The sequence below is a fragment of the Symphodus melops genome (genome assembly GCF_947650265.1).
Source record: "Symphodus melops genome assembly, chromosome: 10".
NCBI classification, from domain to species: Eukaryota; Metazoa; Chordata; class Actinopteri; order Labriformes; family Labridae; genus Symphodus; species Symphodus melops.
Window position 1 is genome coordinate 12,981,927 of NC_136700.1, and position 18,323 is coordinate 13,000,249.

General features: G+C 44.9%; 1 protein-coding gene across 2 annotated transcripts; it reads left to right on the plus strand.

Annotated features, from left to right (window-relative positions):
* The first annotated feature begins 6,214 nt into the window (after positions 1 to 6,214).
* yif1b (Yip1 interacting factor homolog B) lies at positions 6,215 to 10,697 on the plus strand. Of its 2 annotated transcripts, none has more exons than XM_079354847.1 (8): positions 6,215 to 6,407; positions 7,258 to 7,360; positions 7,622 to 7,751; positions 7,889 to 7,993; positions 8,352 to 8,488; positions 8,655 to 8,810; positions 8,921 to 9,014; positions 9,788 to 10,697. In XM_079354847.1, exons 1-8 carry the CDS (start codon positions 6,362 to 6,364, stop codon positions 9,941 to 9,943), a joined length of 927 nt encoding a protein of 308 aa, XP_079210973.1. In that variant the 5' UTR covers positions 6,215 to 6,361; the 3' UTR covers positions 9,944 to 10,697. The 2 variants fall into 2 exon arrangements, with proteins under 2 accessions (XP_079210973.1, XP_079210974.1); XM_079354848.1 differs by having other exon boundaries at positions 6,216 to 6,398.
* The last annotated feature ends 7,626 nt before the right edge of the window (positions 10,698 to 18,323 follow it).

Here is an 18,323-nt window from a genome sequence, read left to right on the forward strand (position 1 = left end):
CAGAGCAGGTTAGGCGTGCGGCATAAATTACTTTGGCGATATACCCAGATAACAAGGGAACGACCTTCGCAGGACTGAAAACCCAGGGTTAACCCTTAGCAAGCTGGCTAACCCCAAATCCTGCTTTGTAGCACAGGCCCTGGCCCATCACTGAGAAAGCCAACTTTTCTCCTGAATGTGGATATCAGAAACATTTGTCAACACTTTTGAGCTTGTATTCACAAATCTTAAGAGAATCCTCTCAGAGAACTCCTAACTTAGCTTTAACATTCCTAGCAAGGAGTCTTTGACAAGGAGGGATTTAGAAACATTTTCAGAGCAACTCTGAGCAAGGAAGGAACAGAAACTTTTATCTTTGTGAGGAAGCAAGGTCAACCCCATTGCTAGGTATTTTTTCATATTTTTTTCACAATCATAGAATCTAGTCACACATTGTGTAATTATGAACACTTATTATACAATATGTTTAAAATCACATGCCCACTTGTACAGCTGTTTCATTACCTGCTGATCGTTACATCAGCAGGTAAAGAGTCTTAATTAGTGATTGCATGCACCTGTGGAAGTAACCGCATGTAGAGAAACAGATGTGAACTAAAAAAAGTAACAGATTGAAATGTCTGCACAAATAATGAGTTTAAAGTATTCTTCATGTAGTGTTTAAGGAACATTTCTCTATTTTCTCCTCAGTTTGGGAACCTTTCAAACCTGTTAAAAGTCCTCCTCACTGTTCTACACATCAGGAGCTCTTTTAAGGGCAAGGACATTTTGTGAATAACTTATCTTTACAAAGATCTAGTCTTAACTTAGAGGGAAAATTATTAGAAAATGTCTTGATTCAATGAATTTTCTTGGAATCTTTTTTTTTACTGGGAGCAGGTCTTAGTACTTAAGAATACAGCTTTGTGAATATGGCCCTTGATTTCTGACTTGGTTGCACAACACACCACGTCATCTGAACCTGGGCCCATATTCTCTTAGTTTACAAAATCCTGGCATGGATTTTTTTAGCTCATGTGATCATTTAGGAATATTCAAGGGCAACTCTTCCCAAGGAGAAGATAGAGTTAGTTGTCCTAGTGAGCAGGCGTGGTTCACCCTGTTACTAGGTATGACACACGTTTTCAGAAGTTGTTTGATTAATCCCCCCCAAAAAATTTTGAAAATAAATTCAACCATTGAATCTTGTCAGACAGAAAGTAATTATGAATACTATGGAATACGCGTCTATTAGTATTTTAAAAAAAAGTATATAGCCTGCAAAATGTTTGAAATCACGTGCCCAGTTCTGCAGCAGCCTCTTCATTATGCTGATTGTTCAGTGCATGAAGAGTCTTGATTAGTAATTGGATGCACCTGTGGAGGTAACATTCATGTAGAGAAACTCAACACGAATGTCTAAGGCCTGGAACACACAAAGATTTTTTAAATCTGAAACCATTTTGAAAATATGAGAGCGCCACACATGACGACTTATCATGACTGATTATAAGTTCAGTTCATGTTGCAATATGTTATGTATGTTCAATAAATTTTGTCTGCCCAACTCTGAGTCAAAACTGAGTCATGAAAATTAATCTATCAAAGGAAAAATGTGGAGTCAAGGCATTTGGTTTCTATATTGATTGGACTTATTTGTTAATGCCTTTGTAGGCTATTCATTTTTTTCCTCTTTTTTATTGTGTGTGAAGAAGGTGAACATTGTTTTTAGTCATTATTCATCATCGCTGTTATTTGATGTTGATTTAATCTGAGAAATTGTAATAATAAACGTTGATAAAAAAACAAAACAAAAAGAAAAGGGCCACAGATCATGTAAGTTACTAACAACTTTAAACTATCTTTAACCCTGAGGTGAACTCCGAATGTGCTAATGTTGTCAAACGATCAAAGTGACGTATCCTGGAAGTTCATGTAGCTTAACTTGTATTTTAAGTCATACCACATGGTTATTAAGATTATTTCACTGGTAAGAAGGCACAGGGAAAGATTTTTAGATGAGCTTTGTGTGGTCTATTTTCTGAAAACTTTCGTTTTACCAGGGCAGACTCATGTCACTAACCTCCACCGTTGTCGCATTATTATTACGTCAACTAGTGGAAATGTAGTCAGATTGTCAAAGCAATTGCCTTTACCCAAGTCCTTTATGAATTCCCCAAACACCTTCCTTAACCCGGTGACGTTTCAATGGGTTTAAGGTAAAGTGGATAGTGAAAGTAGATAGGAGAGACAATCCGAATTCACCCTTCGTCTTCACTTTGAGGGCAAATTCTTTGAATTCTCAGAATTGTGTCACAAGGAGAATCCTTTAGTACTTAGGAGGCTTTGTGAATACAGCTTTTGATCTTTTTAAACAGGACTTTGCCCATACTTATTAGATACACAGAAATAATGTGTTACCCATCATAAGGACACCTCAAACATTTCTGGGGAGTTCTAAAAATTGTTCATTTCTTATAAATACCAAACAGGTGTTACATTCCCCTAGTAAATGTAAATGACAAGGGTTGCAAATTGGGGAATGAAGTAAACACTTTAATTGTTATGAAGCAGTTCCAGATAAGTGAGCCTTGGATTTCTTAAAGTTGGCAGAAGAACATTGCCTTCCTAAAGCAACCCACGGACTTCAAAATGATAGACTCATACAAACAAAAATAAATGGGTGTCAATGATTCGGGGTGTAATAGATGGTCTTTCGGCCCTTTTGGAGTCACAAATGACTGAAAGAAATGTATATTTTCAAACCTCCCACATCCCCACACAAACAAGACTTTCATTCAAAAATAAATCACAGAAAGCCAACTGATGGTGTTGACTTTCTGGAGAAACACAACCAACTGAGCAGAGAAACTTCCACCTCCTTATAAAACCTCTGAGCCCAGCTGATCGTCATCGGCCATCAGGTGAGGGAGAACATCACAGGTGCAGTCAATAGCTCCTGATGAGCAAGGAAACCTGTGACCTACTTTCTTTGGAACGTATTCAGAACACAGGTTATTAGAAAGAAGCATCATAAAACCTACACTTATTTAGGATGTCTAGCTGAGAGTACAGAGGTCTTCTGATTATTTACATTTCAGTTTATTGGAATGTGTTCTGTGGATTTTAAATGCATTTAGTTTCTCAGAATCTGCTTTACAGTCTAGATAGATAGATAGATAGATAGATACTTTATTGATCCCGAGGGAAATTCAACAGTCAGTTAAAGAGCTACTAAACGTACATGATCCATCTGACCCACTGAATGTGTAAGAAGTGGGTGAGGAGCAGCCCATAAGTAGTTTTGATTGATTCATAGGTGGCAAGGATAATACAAGATATCTTGAATAATAATTGAGCTTGATTAGAGTCCATAGGCTATTGAATGAGCCAAGAAGACAGGAATTCATCCAATTCAGAGTGTTATATTAGACAACCATTTAAAAATTGTTTAGACATACATAGTTGCCTGTTATAACACTGTCTTTCATTCCCAAAATCAGAACTTCAAAACTTCTCTCTTTTGAGTTTTAAAGTTCACCATTTGCACTTTCGGTGGAGTAGTTTGCCTAAAGAGCCAAACGATACAGTGCAGTGTTGAGATGAGTTCCAAGCTGTTCATTAAAACATTTCTATTACTATGCTAATAGACCTGTTACATTAAAATTCTTGATTTATGAGCCAGTCATCTTCAGATGACTTTCAAAGCTTTGGGGAACATCCTCTCTTTAATAGAGGCATTAATTACAGCTATCAATCGAGAAAATGACTTTCTATGCCCCCATTGAGAGGGTAGGTTGAGACAAATCCATGAATGATCTATCTAGGATCCAACACCTCTATCCTAAGCTCCTAAAAGCACTATAACCACTGAGACATTAGCAATAAGATGCAGTGCTTATAAGGAGCCATCCTGCATTTACTCAGTTTTTCTTCTGATGTCTTAATCCTATTCAGTTCTCTGGTAATGTATGCTTTTTTCCCCCATTGTTTTGGAGACAGAGCTCCATTTCCTTACATATTGCCCCATATAGAACTGAATAACTTAATTATTGTACTAATCAAAAGCAGAATTCTAACTGACTTTTAGGAGATTTCTGATTAAGGAGAACGTTTGCATTGTTTTTGGCTGTAGTCCATGAATCCAAAGGTAAAGCTTCTCAAGATCAAAAGTGACTATAAATTGGTGCTATACAAATAATGATAGATAGATTGATTGAAAGGTGCATTATTAAATGTAAAAAAAAAAAAGAAGTACAATTATTTTAACTGCTTGTTGGACTGTTCGAAAATGAGGCTGGACTATGCTGCAGTCTTCAGAGACACTGAGCTTGGTCAGTTTAAATTTGGATAATTATTGTTTGTTGGCCAACCTGACCAGCTACCAAAGCTGATGTTTTGTAGCTCTGTAAGATTGAAGCTCGCGTACGTTCAAGAGAGGCGCTCTTGGGTAATTCTGTTCATGTGTGTCACTTCACAATCAGGGATCCTGTGCTGTCTACAAAGTGCATTTTCCTGTTGGGAAAAACAAATAGCACTCGTGGATTGGGGAAAAAAAACACTCACAAAAATATGCCACATTAGCCGCACACAACAGCCTGTGTTGCTCAGTTACAGCCAGGCAGAAATGCATGAGCAGGTCTCTGCGTGAAATGAGCTTGTCTCAGATGTTGAACATAATTTCCAAAGACAGATTCACCGCAAGCCACTTCTGTGTCTTTAATGTGACAGCACACCAAGCTGTTAACTGTAGACCTCTATTGTACTCTGTGGCCTTTGGAACTATTACTGCTGCATGAGGAAGCCCCTTAAAATAGTCCATATTCTGCTGTGTGTGTGTGTGTGTGTGTGTGTGTGTGTGTGTGTGTGTGTGTGTGTGTGTGTTCTTTGAAGGGAGAGAAAAAGGACTGTACATTAATGTTCCTGTACATGAGCATGTATGTGTTTGGACTGTGCGTTCATGCAGTGTGGCTCTTTTATGCACGGCGTAGGACATTTCAGGAGCGATGGTCATGTTCCCAGAGGGCCTTCGAGTCCAGCTGTCAGCAGAAAGTGAGACAGAAGAGATGACAACATTGTAGACAAAGGTAAGGAAAGGACTAATTTGCGCTGATAGACTGGGAAATATTTTCCTTTTCCATGTATCTTTACCAATTTTCAATAGTTTGAAGCTTTAAAGTAATGTACACCGCCTGGATCGTGTGTGTGTGTGTGTGTGTGTGTGTGTGTGTGTGTGTGTGTGTGTGTGTGTGTGTGTGTGTGTGTGTGTGTGTGTGTGTGTGTGTGTGTGTGCGTGCTTTTTTGTCACATCCACTTCCCATCTGACTAAAACTGTTCTTTGACATAGATTGTAAAACACTCTGGGGTAACTATAAAACACAAAGACACTCTCTTAAGAGGACCCAAAGGCTTCACACAGATACACAAACACAAAGGGCTAACCTACTTTCAAATGCTGCTCTTTGTCAGCTTCTTCACAGCACAGAAGTGGTTGACTATTTAGGGAACAAACCATTCATATAAACGTCCACAGCTCTTTTTTAAAACACAAAATACATTCTGTTCCTAAAGTAGATCATCAGTTGGAAACAAACGTTTACTGTAGACTGGCCCCTGACAGTATTAATTCAAATATTAGTGTTTCAGTGTATTAATACATTACCTGATCAGCCAACTTTTGATGTTGTAGTAGGCCTAGTTTGGGAGCATTATTGTCCTGCCTAATACCTCTATAATACAGTGGGGTGTATTATCAAGCCATGAAATTAGACGAGCACAAGTATAAAGTGTCACATTTAGAAATGCATGGGACGGTACACACAACTTGAGTAAAAGCACTTGGTAACACCAGACCACAGTATAAATCAAAAGGAAATGTGAGGAAAAAATGTGTATGCTCAGCGAGGATGTAAAACGTTCAATGTAGAACAAGATACATTTACCCGAAAAGAGATTCAAGTCAAGCAGTAACAGTTTTTTTTTGGGACATAGACAAGGAACAGTAGGATTTATTTGCTCTCTGAGGTGTTGACTCTGGTCACAGGCAGTGGCTGCATTCTCTGTTGAAGTTGTTGCAACTCAGAATTCAAAGAAAAGAATAAGAAAAACAAAAATACTGCTGATCTTGTTAAAGATAAAATGAAATGAATAAAAATGTTTTTTTTTAATTGCCTAACTTGTTCCACGCTTCAATCCAGTAGATGGCAGTAATGCACCTTCAAGCTGGTTGTCAACCAACAATAAACCCAGAGGAAGAAGAAGGTTAGGGGTTTACTTCCGAGTACATTTTATGAATGACTCCAACTTCCCTGTGTAGCTTGCTAACTTACTAGAAGAAGCTGCATCTCAGTACAGTTGTTTTACCACCATCGAGTTAGTGCAAATGGATTATACTGCAGCTCAGAGTGGCTTCAGACAGCGTAAGTTACGTACGTGAGTTTGTCGATCAAATCGTCCATTCACACGGCGTCATGAGCTCAGTTTGATCCTGCTAGCTGTCAGACATGAAACATAAACTCAGTTTAAACCCGCTGCTATTTTTAGCCGCTTGAGGCTAACAACTACCGCTACACAACATGTCAGAATGTAGACTCGTCCCCTGTACAAACCCCTCAGGCGCAGGGTTTTTTTTGTTGTTATATTTCAGCACGTTCAAGATGAGCTGTTTTATAATATTTAACTTGTTAGCTTAGCATGTAGCTCTGTGAGCGTTTATCTGGGTCAGACTTTGAAACTTACATCTCAGAAGGGTTTTTGGGGGTTCAACATTTGGGTGTCAAATTATTCAAACTTTAAGTAGATAATCTGTGTCCGTTACATTCAAAGATGAAATACTAGTTTGACTTTGTGGGTTTGTAATGCGTGCATTACAAAGCTCACAGATTGTAAGCTGAATGGTTTGGTTTGTATTTGAATCAGTCAGACTTTGCACCTCATGACATCAGTCGTCATTACACTCTCAGTGAAGACACAGAAGGTCAACAGTGAACGGGTTGTTCTTGTTTTTTAAGGAGGGCATCATCTGTTCTTAGATAAGAGAGTCAAGAGATCCTTCTCTGGCACAGAGTATCAAACAGAGGGGTTGGACATAATTTCTTTTTTTGTCACTTCAGTATGGTAGGTAATGCTTTTAAAGGACACCTTATTGTTGATCCCCTGGAGAAGTGTGAAGTTTAGATTAGCTGCTGATCGACTGGTCTGGAGGCACGCTGGCTGCCTTGCATCTTGTCTCCTTTTGGTGATGCATGTGTTCGTCTAACCTCGGTCTCTACCATCCAGAGCCGGATATGCGTCAAAGGAATAGCTCCATGGATGGTCCAGAAGGCAGCCAGCTGTTTGAGGACACAAGCAGGGCTGCGCCGGGAACACAGACGGGGTACAGGTGGGATACCTTTTTGTACATTTTTCACAATAGCTGCCTAATGCGTGATCTTTGGCTTGCACTGTTACATCGAGGGAAATCATTTTTAATCACACAGCTCATTTCATAAAATTGCAATTTTGTTCTTCAGTGAAGAAAAAGTAGTTAACGATAAGGATTGTGTTGTCTTTCAGCTATAAATTGGACTCAGTTATTGTTTTTATTCACTCATTCATGCATCATGTTCTTTCAATGTTTACACGTTTTACCTCCTGTTAACAGGAACCAGCAGGCTGGACTTCAAGCAGCTGGATTTCCCGGCCAGTCCATCCTGTCAGACCCCATGTCGAACCTGGCCATGGCGTACGGCAGCTCGCTGGCTTCCCAGGGGAGGGAAATGGTGGACAAGAATGTAAGAAAGAGTCAAAGACATTCCTGTCGAAAGACGTTTGAGCCTTCCCCCAAAACAGTCGGATCAAGAGCAGAACGATCGCCTGTGTTGAGAGATAACACAACAATTCACCCGTGTCTCTTTCTGTGCTGTTTCAGCTGGACAGATTCCTCCCAATTTCCAAGCTCAAATATTACTTTGCTGTGGATACAGTGTATGTGGGGAAGAAGCTCGGCCTTTTAGTCTTCCCTTACATGCATGAGGTAAGTGTTCATACAGCTGCTAAGTGTTCTGTCTTCACGTTAGAAGATGCAGAGGCTCCCTTGTGTCTGTGGAAATGAGTTTTCCCTTGATGTCTCCGAGTTTCTTTCTGTGCTCCAGATTGAGACACGCGCATGCTTCTAGTTGAGTGTGAAGCTGTTGCAGTTCACATTTTCTTAAAAACACAAATTACTCTCCAGAATAAACAGCGTGTATCATACAGGGTGTGCTGTTACCCTCTGCCAATCTTTTGAGTGTTTTTCTTCAACCGTATTTATCTTTGGAGGTGCTGATCTGTGGATGGAGCTCAACACAACCAGGAATCTATTCAATGAGTGTGTAATCTTGTTTGTGTGGTAGAACTGGGAGGTCAGCTATCAGCAGGACACTCCTGTGGCTCCACGCTTCGATGTGAATGCTCCGGATCTCTACATTCCCTCCATGAGCTTCATCACATACGTCCTGGTTGCTGGGCTGGCCCTCGGCACACAGAACAAGTACATGTTCTATTTCTTCTAGAGTCTGCTTCTCAAACATTGAAGTGTAAAATAGAGAAATAATATAAAAGGTAAACGAGAAGCTGTTGTGTGTACATTTTAGAAAATAAAACCACAGACTTAACTTTTTTTTTCTTTTTTTTTTGCTTGCTTGCACACGCTGCAGGTTTTCCCCGGAGCTGCTGGGAGTTCAGGCCAGTTCAGCATTGGTGTGGCTGATCATGGAAGTCCTTGCCGTCCTGCTGTCGCTCTACCTTGTGACCGTTAACACAGACCTCACCACCATAGACCTGCTCGCCTTCTCGGGCTACAAATATGTAGGGTATGTACCACCTGTGTCAACGTCTGCATGTTTCTATAATCACTCGAGCTGAGTACCGTTTTCTTTTTAAAAGCAAACCTTTTAAAGCGTATGTCTTAATGTGTCTTTAGGATGATCATAGGCGTGGTTGCAGGCCTGTTGTTTGGGAGGCCAGCATATTATCTCTCTCTACTGTGGTGTTGTGCTGCAATTTTTGTCTTTATGGTAAGTAACGGCGTCTTCAAAATCTTCAAAAATGTCATTCACCGATTAGAATAAACAGATTCCCCGATTAGAATTAAATGAATAATTTTAGCTCCACCAGGCTGGTCAGTGTCACGGGTCATCTACACTGAAGGTCTTAAAAGCTACTAGGCATAATTACAGCAACATTACTGAGAGCTGGGCGCCAGAAACACATTTGTGTAGTTTGCAAACAAAACCTGCATGTGAGATACAAATCAGACAAATTACAAGCCATGAAGTTGGATATAATTATTGTTGTACATTATACCTCTCTTTGCCCTGCACTTTCGTAAAAAACACAACAAGTGCTGTTACCACTACAACGTTTATTTCATGACAAGCAGAGGGCAGAGACAGTCTGAGAAGCCAAACAACCATGTCAACTGAAAAGCTCAGATATTTCCTCTGGACTGGCCTCATGCTCGATCACTCACTCTCTCTCTCTCTCTCTCTCTCTCTCTCTTCTTGGTCATAACATCAAACCGTACCAATTCAAGCCAACTGTCTTCTTTTCACATGAGCTGAACACATTAGTGATCTAGTGCCATAATGACTTGCGCACTTCTCGTGAGAGAACCATGACCCATTGTGAGACAGCTGTGTCTGGGTTACAGAGCGGCATATGTAAAGATAAAGGCTCACACTGGGTGGGCAATGAAAATGATAGGAAGTGTAAACATAAATAATTAGCGGGTGTATGCGCATTTGTCTGTTCGTTGACAAAAAAAAATCTTCATTTGGCCTTCCCCCAGATCCGCACTCTGCGTCTGAAGCTGTTATCTGAGGCGGCGGCAGAAGGACGGCTGGTGAGAGGAACCAGGAACCAGCTGAGGATGTACCTCACCATGTCGATAGCTGCAGCCCAGCCCGTCTTCATGTACTGGCTCACCTACCACCTCATCAGATAAAACCTGCAACTAACTCCTTGTCTTGTCTGAGATGAACTCGGCTGCCATCTCACCCACTAAAAAAAAAAAAGAAAAACACACACACACACACACACAGACAGCTCAAGAAGCAAGAGGTGGTGGACTTACTCGTTGTATGAATGGAACAACATATCTCATGCTTAAAGACGATGGAGAGTGGCAGCGCTGCCTTTGCTCTCACAGCACAGCCCCGTGTCGTTAGTATTGCCTTCATGTTTTTTGTCATTTTTTTATGTGATGTCTTTAAAAGTTTGTAGCAACATGAAGTGGCTTTAAGTTTGTTTTTCTACACTGTAATTATTTGTTAATGATGTTTTATAGTAATATTTAAACGTTTGTTTGTGTAAAGCTAAAGTATTATTACAGATGTCGCTCTTCTGATATCTCATGAGCGATTTGAGCCGAACAGAAGAAAAGCACACGAGCCTCACACAAACCGTCCATTTCACAAGAAGAAGAAGGTTTCAAAATGATCCGACCTGAAAAAAACAAGGTGTGCAAAACCGGTGTGTAAGTGTGGGTGTTGTAGGCTACCACCTCATTTTTCTCTCTTACTGTTTTCTATGTGCTTTAGAACATGTACGATCTCTGCTGCCTGAAAACTCTTGAACAGAAACCGGAGATGTACAGCTCACTCTGACAAGTTGACTTTGATATCTTTTTAAAGAACTAGTAAATTATTTACTGCTTTTCATAATTAAAGTTAGAATGAATAAAAATGAAATGCTCTGAAGTTTTTAGTCTCTGTGACATTTTTGACATGGAGGGCTTTATGTGTAAATGTAACCATTGTAAACCTATACGTGGTAAGATTCACTTTATCCAGGACATTTTGGAAATTCAGGGGCTCTTCATTTTCCTACAATGTTAAGAATTAGTAAGGGTGTTTTCTGTTCGTTGAGGTAACACGAACTTCTCTGGATGTCATGACAAAGTGCTCATTTAAATGGAAATACTGGAGTTGGCACATTTCTTCTTAATGACAGGCGGTGACTGTTCCAGTATACAGAAAGCACAACCATTTGAATCAAGCCATTGACATGATCAATGATGTAGAAATAAAATTAAGCTGACTTAATTCTATGTGACTGATTTATTTAAACTTCATTAACTACTGGTTCAGCCAGGAACAAGACATTCATAAAAATTATAAAAGGGAAAGGAATCATACAGTAGTACAAAACATTGATATCCTCTTACAGGAAGAGTGTGGCCAGAGTCTTAAATTGATAAGATACACTTAAAAAGCAACACTTATTATAGTACACAACACAGTAATAAAACAAGATCAATTGTAGCTGCTTCACAGCCATTGATCAGGGCCATTTTTTAGGAGGAAAAAGCAGACTTTCAGGCTAATGGAGGGTGAAGAAAACTGCAAAACAAAAAGTAAAATACTGGCCTACAGAACGTTCAAACTACGCTTAGACCAAGCCAATTAAAACTATTGAACAATTTAGGGTTAAGTAGGGCACTGTATAAATTAACACAGGCCACCATCCTTTTGTCATGAAACAGAGAGACTGGACCCAAGTGCAAAAATAATCTTTTTTAAATGCAAAAGGAAAAATGAGGCTGAATTTAAAAACGGGTCCAAACTAAATTAAAACCATCAAAGGTTAAAAACACAAGGAGCCGCAAGGAGATGCTAATAACACTCAAACTTTGATATGGACTGAAATACAACCAATGAACTGACAACAGGAGTGTAGGACCACTGAGACTAAATATAGACACAAGGACAATCAAACACAGGTGAGACTAATGACACAGGTGAAGACAATGAGGGCAATCGTTAGTTACGTACTGTAACTCCAGATTCTATGAGTATAGGCGCAGCCCTCTAAGGCTATCGCTATTGGGTTTATCCCTCGCGCGCATGCGCAGCACTGAAGAGTTGTAGTCCACGCCCACCCACGATGTGGGCCCCTCCCACGGTCAACCTGCCGGTATATAACCGGAAGGGACCATGTGTTCTGTTCCCCAATAAAGGGCTTTTCTTCAGCCGTTACGGAGTCAGTGGGGCCCACCGCTTAGAGGGCTGCGCCTATACTCATAGAATCTGGAGTTACAGTACGTAACTAACGTTCTATTTCGTATAGGCTTCGCCCTCTAAGGCTATCGCTATTGGGTTAGAGGCGAAGCAGGATGTAGTCAATGCCACACTGGGTCCGGAAGGTACCACAAGCACAACAACACCCCGAACAACCATTTTCCGCCTGACAGCATCAGGGGAAAAAATGGAACATCCCACTCTTACGCAGACAGAGTGCTGAGCACTGAGTGAGACATTGAGAAAACGGGAAGCATCCCGTAGATAAAAACGCACAAAGGAGCACGGAGAGGACCACGAAGCTGCCGTGCAGATGTCGTCCACCGTCACGCCCCCGTGCAGGGCAGCCGAGGAAGCAACTCCCCTGGTGGAGTGCGCCTCAATGCCCACCGGAGGCTCAGCTCCTGAGGCGATATAAGCCTGTGTGATGGCGTCACACAGCCAGTGTGACAGCCGCTGTGTTGACAGGGGCTGTCCCACAGAATGTGCCCTGTAGTGTACAAACAGCTGCTGGAACAGCGTATGGCAGCTGTGCGCGCAACATAGCATGCCAGAGCGCGCACTGGGCACAGTAGGTGAGAGGTCACCTGCTCCCCAGATGTGTGGGGAGGAGGAAAAAACCCCTCCAGCGTGATCACTCGCGACTTGAACTCGCTAGTGATGACTTTTGGCATGAACGCCGGGTTTGGCCGTAATACAGCCGAACTACCGTCCTCCTGGATCCTGAGGCAGGACGGAGCCACAGAGAGAGCTGACAGCTCACTGACACGTTTTGCTGACGTCAGAGCTAAGAGCAAAACCGTTTTAGCCGACAGAAAACGTAGGGGAATCTGATCCAAAGGCTCAACCGGCGCCACAATCAGTGCGCGCAGCACCAGTGCCAAATCCCATTGCGGGGCCAGGCTGCGCACCACCGGCCGAAGCCTCTGTACCCCTTTTAAACACCGCTTCACCAGCGGATGGCCAACACCGAACGGTCACCAAAACCTTCGTGGCATGATGAAACTGCAGCCGTGTATGTTTTGATAGTGCTAATGCCAGATTTCGGTCCACTAAGAACTGGAGGAAAGAAAGCACTTGAGGCAGAGGACACGCAGTAGCGGAGAGTTCTCTCTCTCCACACCAGCGTTGAAACGCAGCCCACTTTGCGGCGTAAGATGCCGTTGTGGAGGCAGCCCGAGCGCCTTGAATAGTGCGCACCACATCCTGAGCCAGCCCCATACTTACCAGATGTGTCCGTTCAGCGGCCAAGCCCAGAGACGCTGGCCGATGATCGGGTGGCTCGTGAGCACGCCCCCTGCCTGCGAGAGGGCATCCCCCCTCCAAGGGATTTCCCAGGGCTCGCCTGACGTCATCTGACGTAACACGGGAACCACATCGCATGCTCGCGCAGCGGGGCGATCAGGATGGCGCACAGCTTCTCCTTCCTCACTCTGTCCAGGAAGCTCGAAATCAACGGGACAGGGGGAAATGCATAAATGAACGTCCTCGGCCATAGCCGGTGCGAAAAGGCGTCCACCCCGAGAGGAGGGTCGTCCTTTGCGCTCAGGGAGAACCAAAGGGGGCACTGTGCATTTTCGCGTGCTGCGAACATGTCCACCTCTGCTCTGCCGAACCTTTCCCATAACTGGGAAACCAGGTCTGCATGAAGGGTCCAAGATCCCGGACGAGGACCCTTCCTTGACATGATGTCCGCTCCCCGGTTTAGTTCGCCGGGGACATACAGAGCACGGAGAGAAAGTAACCGTGTGCTCGCCCAGACCAGCAGCTTTCTGGCTATGCCGAGAAGCTGGGCTGACGCCCTGTTGTCTGTGTTGATCAGCACATGATGATTTTTTTAGCAGAGGGATGCGTCTGTGAAAAAACTTTTTCTCTGTATTTTTCTTTTCTTTTGTGATGCGTGACGTAGCCCTTCCCAGGGCCAAGTCCAATACAATGGATAAAGGAACGCGGAGCAGACGTCTCCGCTGCAGCCGGGGATCTATGCGTTAACAAAGAAACACCGCTGCAGACGTCTCATGTGGGGCAGGCCCAGAGGAATAACGACATGGGCCGCCGCTATCATGCCCAGCAGCCGCATGACAGTGTTCTTTTAGATCTGTCACCGTGCTGTGTGGCTTCACTCGGCTTAATAGTCCTCTCAGCGCCTCCAACCCTCTGCCGAGGGAGCCGCGCTGACATGTCGGCCGAGTCCAACATCACCCCCAGGTACATTATGGACCGGGATGGGATGGGGGAGCTTTTCGCCCAGTTCACTATGAACCCTAAGCTCGATAGATGAGACACGAGCGCCCTCATCTGGAGGGCTGCTTCCTCTCTGGAGCGAGCCAGTAACAACAGGTCGTCCAGATAAAATAACACTCTCATCCCTGCCCGGTGAAGCGGAGCCAGAGCTGCTTCTACGCACTTGGAGAAAGTGCGCGGAGCCAGGGAATAACCGAACGGCAGACGGTTGTATTGGTACGATGTCCCCTCGAACGCAAAGCACAGGTACTGCCTGTGTTTCGGGAGGATGAAGACATGGAAGTATGCGTCCTTTAGGTCTATTTCTATGTCGTAGCCCTTCCCAAGGGAATCCCCGCTGACGTCACGCAGGGACTCCCCCAGTGGGCCAATCCAATCCAGCGGATAAAGGAACGCGGAGCAGACGTTTTTCCGCTGCAGCCGGGGATCGATGCGTTAACAAAGAAACACCGCTGCAGACGTCTCATGTGGGGCAGGCCCAGAGGAATAACGACATGGGCCGCCGCCATCATGCCCAGCAGCCGCATGACAGTGAGAGCTGTCACCGTGCTGCATGGCTTCACTCGACTTAATAATCCTCTCAGCGCCTCCATCCTCTGCTGGGAGAGCCGCGCTGACATGTCGGCACGACACGAGCGCCCTCGTCTGGAGAGCTACTTCTTCTCTGGAGCGAGCCTGTAACAACAGGTCGTACAGACAAGATAACACTCTCATCCCTGCCCGGTGAAGCGGAGCCAGAGCTGCTTCTATGCACTTGGAGAAAGTGCGTGGGGCCAGGAAATAACCGGACGCGAAGCGCAGGAGCTGCCTGTGTTTCGGGAGGATAGGGACATGGAAGTAGGCGTCCTTTAGGTCGATGGACGTGAACCAGTCGTCCTGGTGAACACACTCCATATGTTGATTGTCAACATATGAAAATGGTCTGACCACAATTGATTTATTAGAAAAAGACAGGTCGAGGATGGGCCTTATCCCGCCTGTCTTCTTCCGCACGAGAGAAGTAGCGGGGTAATAACCCCGGCTCTCCTCCTCTCGCTCCCCTCTGGAGATGGCACCCTTCGTCAAGAGCTCCTGCAGCTCTGACCGAAGAGCCAGGCGTCCCTCCCCGGATGGCATGATCGTCTCCACTACCGCATTGAATCGTGGAGGGGGAGACGCAAACTGCAGGGTGTAACCCCGTTGAAGCAGTCTGTCCAGCCAGCTGTCCAGGGAACATACGTGCCGCCACACGGAGTAATGCTCCGAGAGCGGGCGTACATGTGGAGGAGGCTCCGCCCCCTGTCCATCAGCCACGTCAGCGCCCCGACCACTGCATGAGGAGCGAGCTCCCGTGCAGCCCGCAGAGGCTCACACACAGGATGGAGACGGGAGAGAAAAGTCCACACGACGTGCCGAGCCAGCGCTCGTGGGCTCATGATGCCCCCCCCCCCCCCCACCTGTCCGCCGGAGAACTCACTGAGTGAGGAACACTCCGGGGAAAAGAGGACTGAGGAGATAGCAGGTGTCTCGCGGCCGACGTCGCAGTTGGCTCATACAGCCCCGCTGGGTTTCCTTAGCACAAAAAAACGAGCTGGCTGTACGCTCATTGTGGGACTGGACCGCCAGTCTCGACATGGAATGAGCCAAGCCGCAGCAGAGGCCTGGTAGGCACACTGGTGCGACCTGTCCGTCAGGCGTGCCGTTAACAGATCCCGGCTCGAAGGAGGGACAGGACGCCGTCCCGAACCCCCGGCCCGGACCCCGAAACGGCCGTCAGGTTAGCCTCCAAAGGCGGCACCGGAGGGAACCCACGGTCCGCCACCCCCCCCCCCACTTTTGTGATGGAAGTGTAGGTGGAGACCGGAGCCCTCAAGAGCCTCGGATCCGCCGCTGCCCCCTCCTGATAGGGGATCAAAGCCGGGAACCGCGGCCACACCGGGTCTCGCCGGACCGGCCGGAGAAGCGGAAAATCCCCCGCCATCTCATCGATCGGCTCCACCTCACGTGCCACCGGCACAGTGAGGCCCCGTCGAGCTGCAGCCGTTCTAATGATACCCGGCAGCTCCTGAAGCAGACCCCCCACCACCGGCGGGGGCCGAGAGCGGCTCCCAGCCCCCACCACCGGCGGGGGCCGAGAGCCGCCCGCAGCCTGATTCCCAGGGGAGCCTGGGCAATCTGACTCGGCTCTCTGAACTATCCGAGCGGCTCCCGGTCCCCACCGACGGCGGGGGCCGGGAGCCGCTCGCAGCCCGATTCCCAGGGAAGCCTGGGCAATCTGACTCGGCGACGGTGTCAGGTGCATCCTCCAGCCCTCCCGACAGGGAGAGGGGAGGGATGGGAACCCTGACACTGACCCACGGATGGAGCACGGTGAATCCGCAGACTCCTCTCCATGGTCCAACATGTCTATCTCCCGTTCCATTGTGCATTCCCCCACCTGCCACACCGGCTCTGCAGCTACAGCGAGGGCTTCCGCTCTCCGCTGCAGGTCATCACGGGGAAGGCGTAGGCAGCTACTACCCATTGCCCGTGAAGTTAAAGCCAGGCTGGCATGCTCCGGCCCAAGGCAGGCCTCACAGAGACGGTGGGAATCAGCCGGCATGATGTACCCGGTCTGACACTCTGGACACACACGGATGGAAGAGGTAGACATGGTTAATTTATGTTTCTCTTACAGGTGCTTGTTGCATACTTACTCGCTGAAGAAAAGAGGGAACAGAACACATGGTCCCTTCCGGTTATATACCGGCAGGTTGACCGTGGGAGGGGCCCACATCGTGGGTGGGCGTGGACTACAACTCTTCAGTGCTGCGCATGCGCGCGAGGGATAAACCCAATAGCGATAGCCTTAGAGGGCGAAGCCTATACGAAATAGAACAGCACGGGCAGGACAGAATACAAGACTAAGGATAGTGCTGATCTCAATGACCTATTGGATAAATGACAAAACATTTGGCTTCATGACATTAAGCAGACAAAAGGCAGGACTGCACTAAAATGCAGAATTGTAAATTACTTTCAAATGTTTACTTATCACTGGAAAATCCTGGGAGTTTGTGTACTTTGTCGAAACAACGTGCCAGTTTTTGATTGATTGCTCTAGTGACAAACTAATATTTAAATATACTATATTTTCCATTGACTGCCATAGCTTAGATGAAAATGAAAATTTACTTTTTAAGATAAACTTTTGAAATTGTGCTCATTGTATCTTGAGTGACTCCTAAATATTCTAAATATTGTGATATTATATATTGGACCCTAAATATTGGCTTCCATGATCTCCTCCAGCAGGACATTCTATAACTTAGGGGATGGTGTTTTTAAAAAATATAAACAATCAGATTTATCTAATCCTAATCATAAACAGGGCGTGTTTGGACCACAGGCACTTTTTCATAGTTCTAGGAACATATTGGAATGTAGGGTTACATTGTAATCTTATTTCTCTGAGAGGAGAGACTCTCTACTGCCTCTAGGAAGCTCGGAGAAACGTTCAAATCAAACTATCAATGATTGCATGACGAGCACGTACATGTAACAGGGTGGAGAACCCTCCTTCTTTATTAATTCCACACTGGAATCAATAAGCTGCAACCTTTTAAGCTCCTGCTTCAGAGTAGGTACCATGGTGGTGTGAATGCAGACAAAAAGCATCTCCATGGTGTGTAGTTTTGAGGAAACTCCCCAGTGGATTGTTTCTCTTTAAAAATCCAGAAGCGTTTGGTCTGAAAACACCTTTAATGACAAAGAACCAGCCATAACAGAAAAGATACACTTTTATTGAGTAGATTTGTTGAGTTACAAAGAGTATACAATATTCCATATGACATATAGTGCTTCACAAATTTAGTAGACCACCTGTCATAAAGACAATAAAACACAAGTTTTAGAAATCTTTCAAAAACTTGTTGAAAACTAAAAATGTTTTTATTTGGCAAATAAAAAACTGAAACAACCAAATAGTCTTTTTTCACGCCACCAAACCAAACTTCTACATACTGATGCAGAAACATGAACTATGATTTTGGTAGTAACCATTGCTGTTAATTTAGGGCAGCTCTGACATAAGTGGTGGTCTAA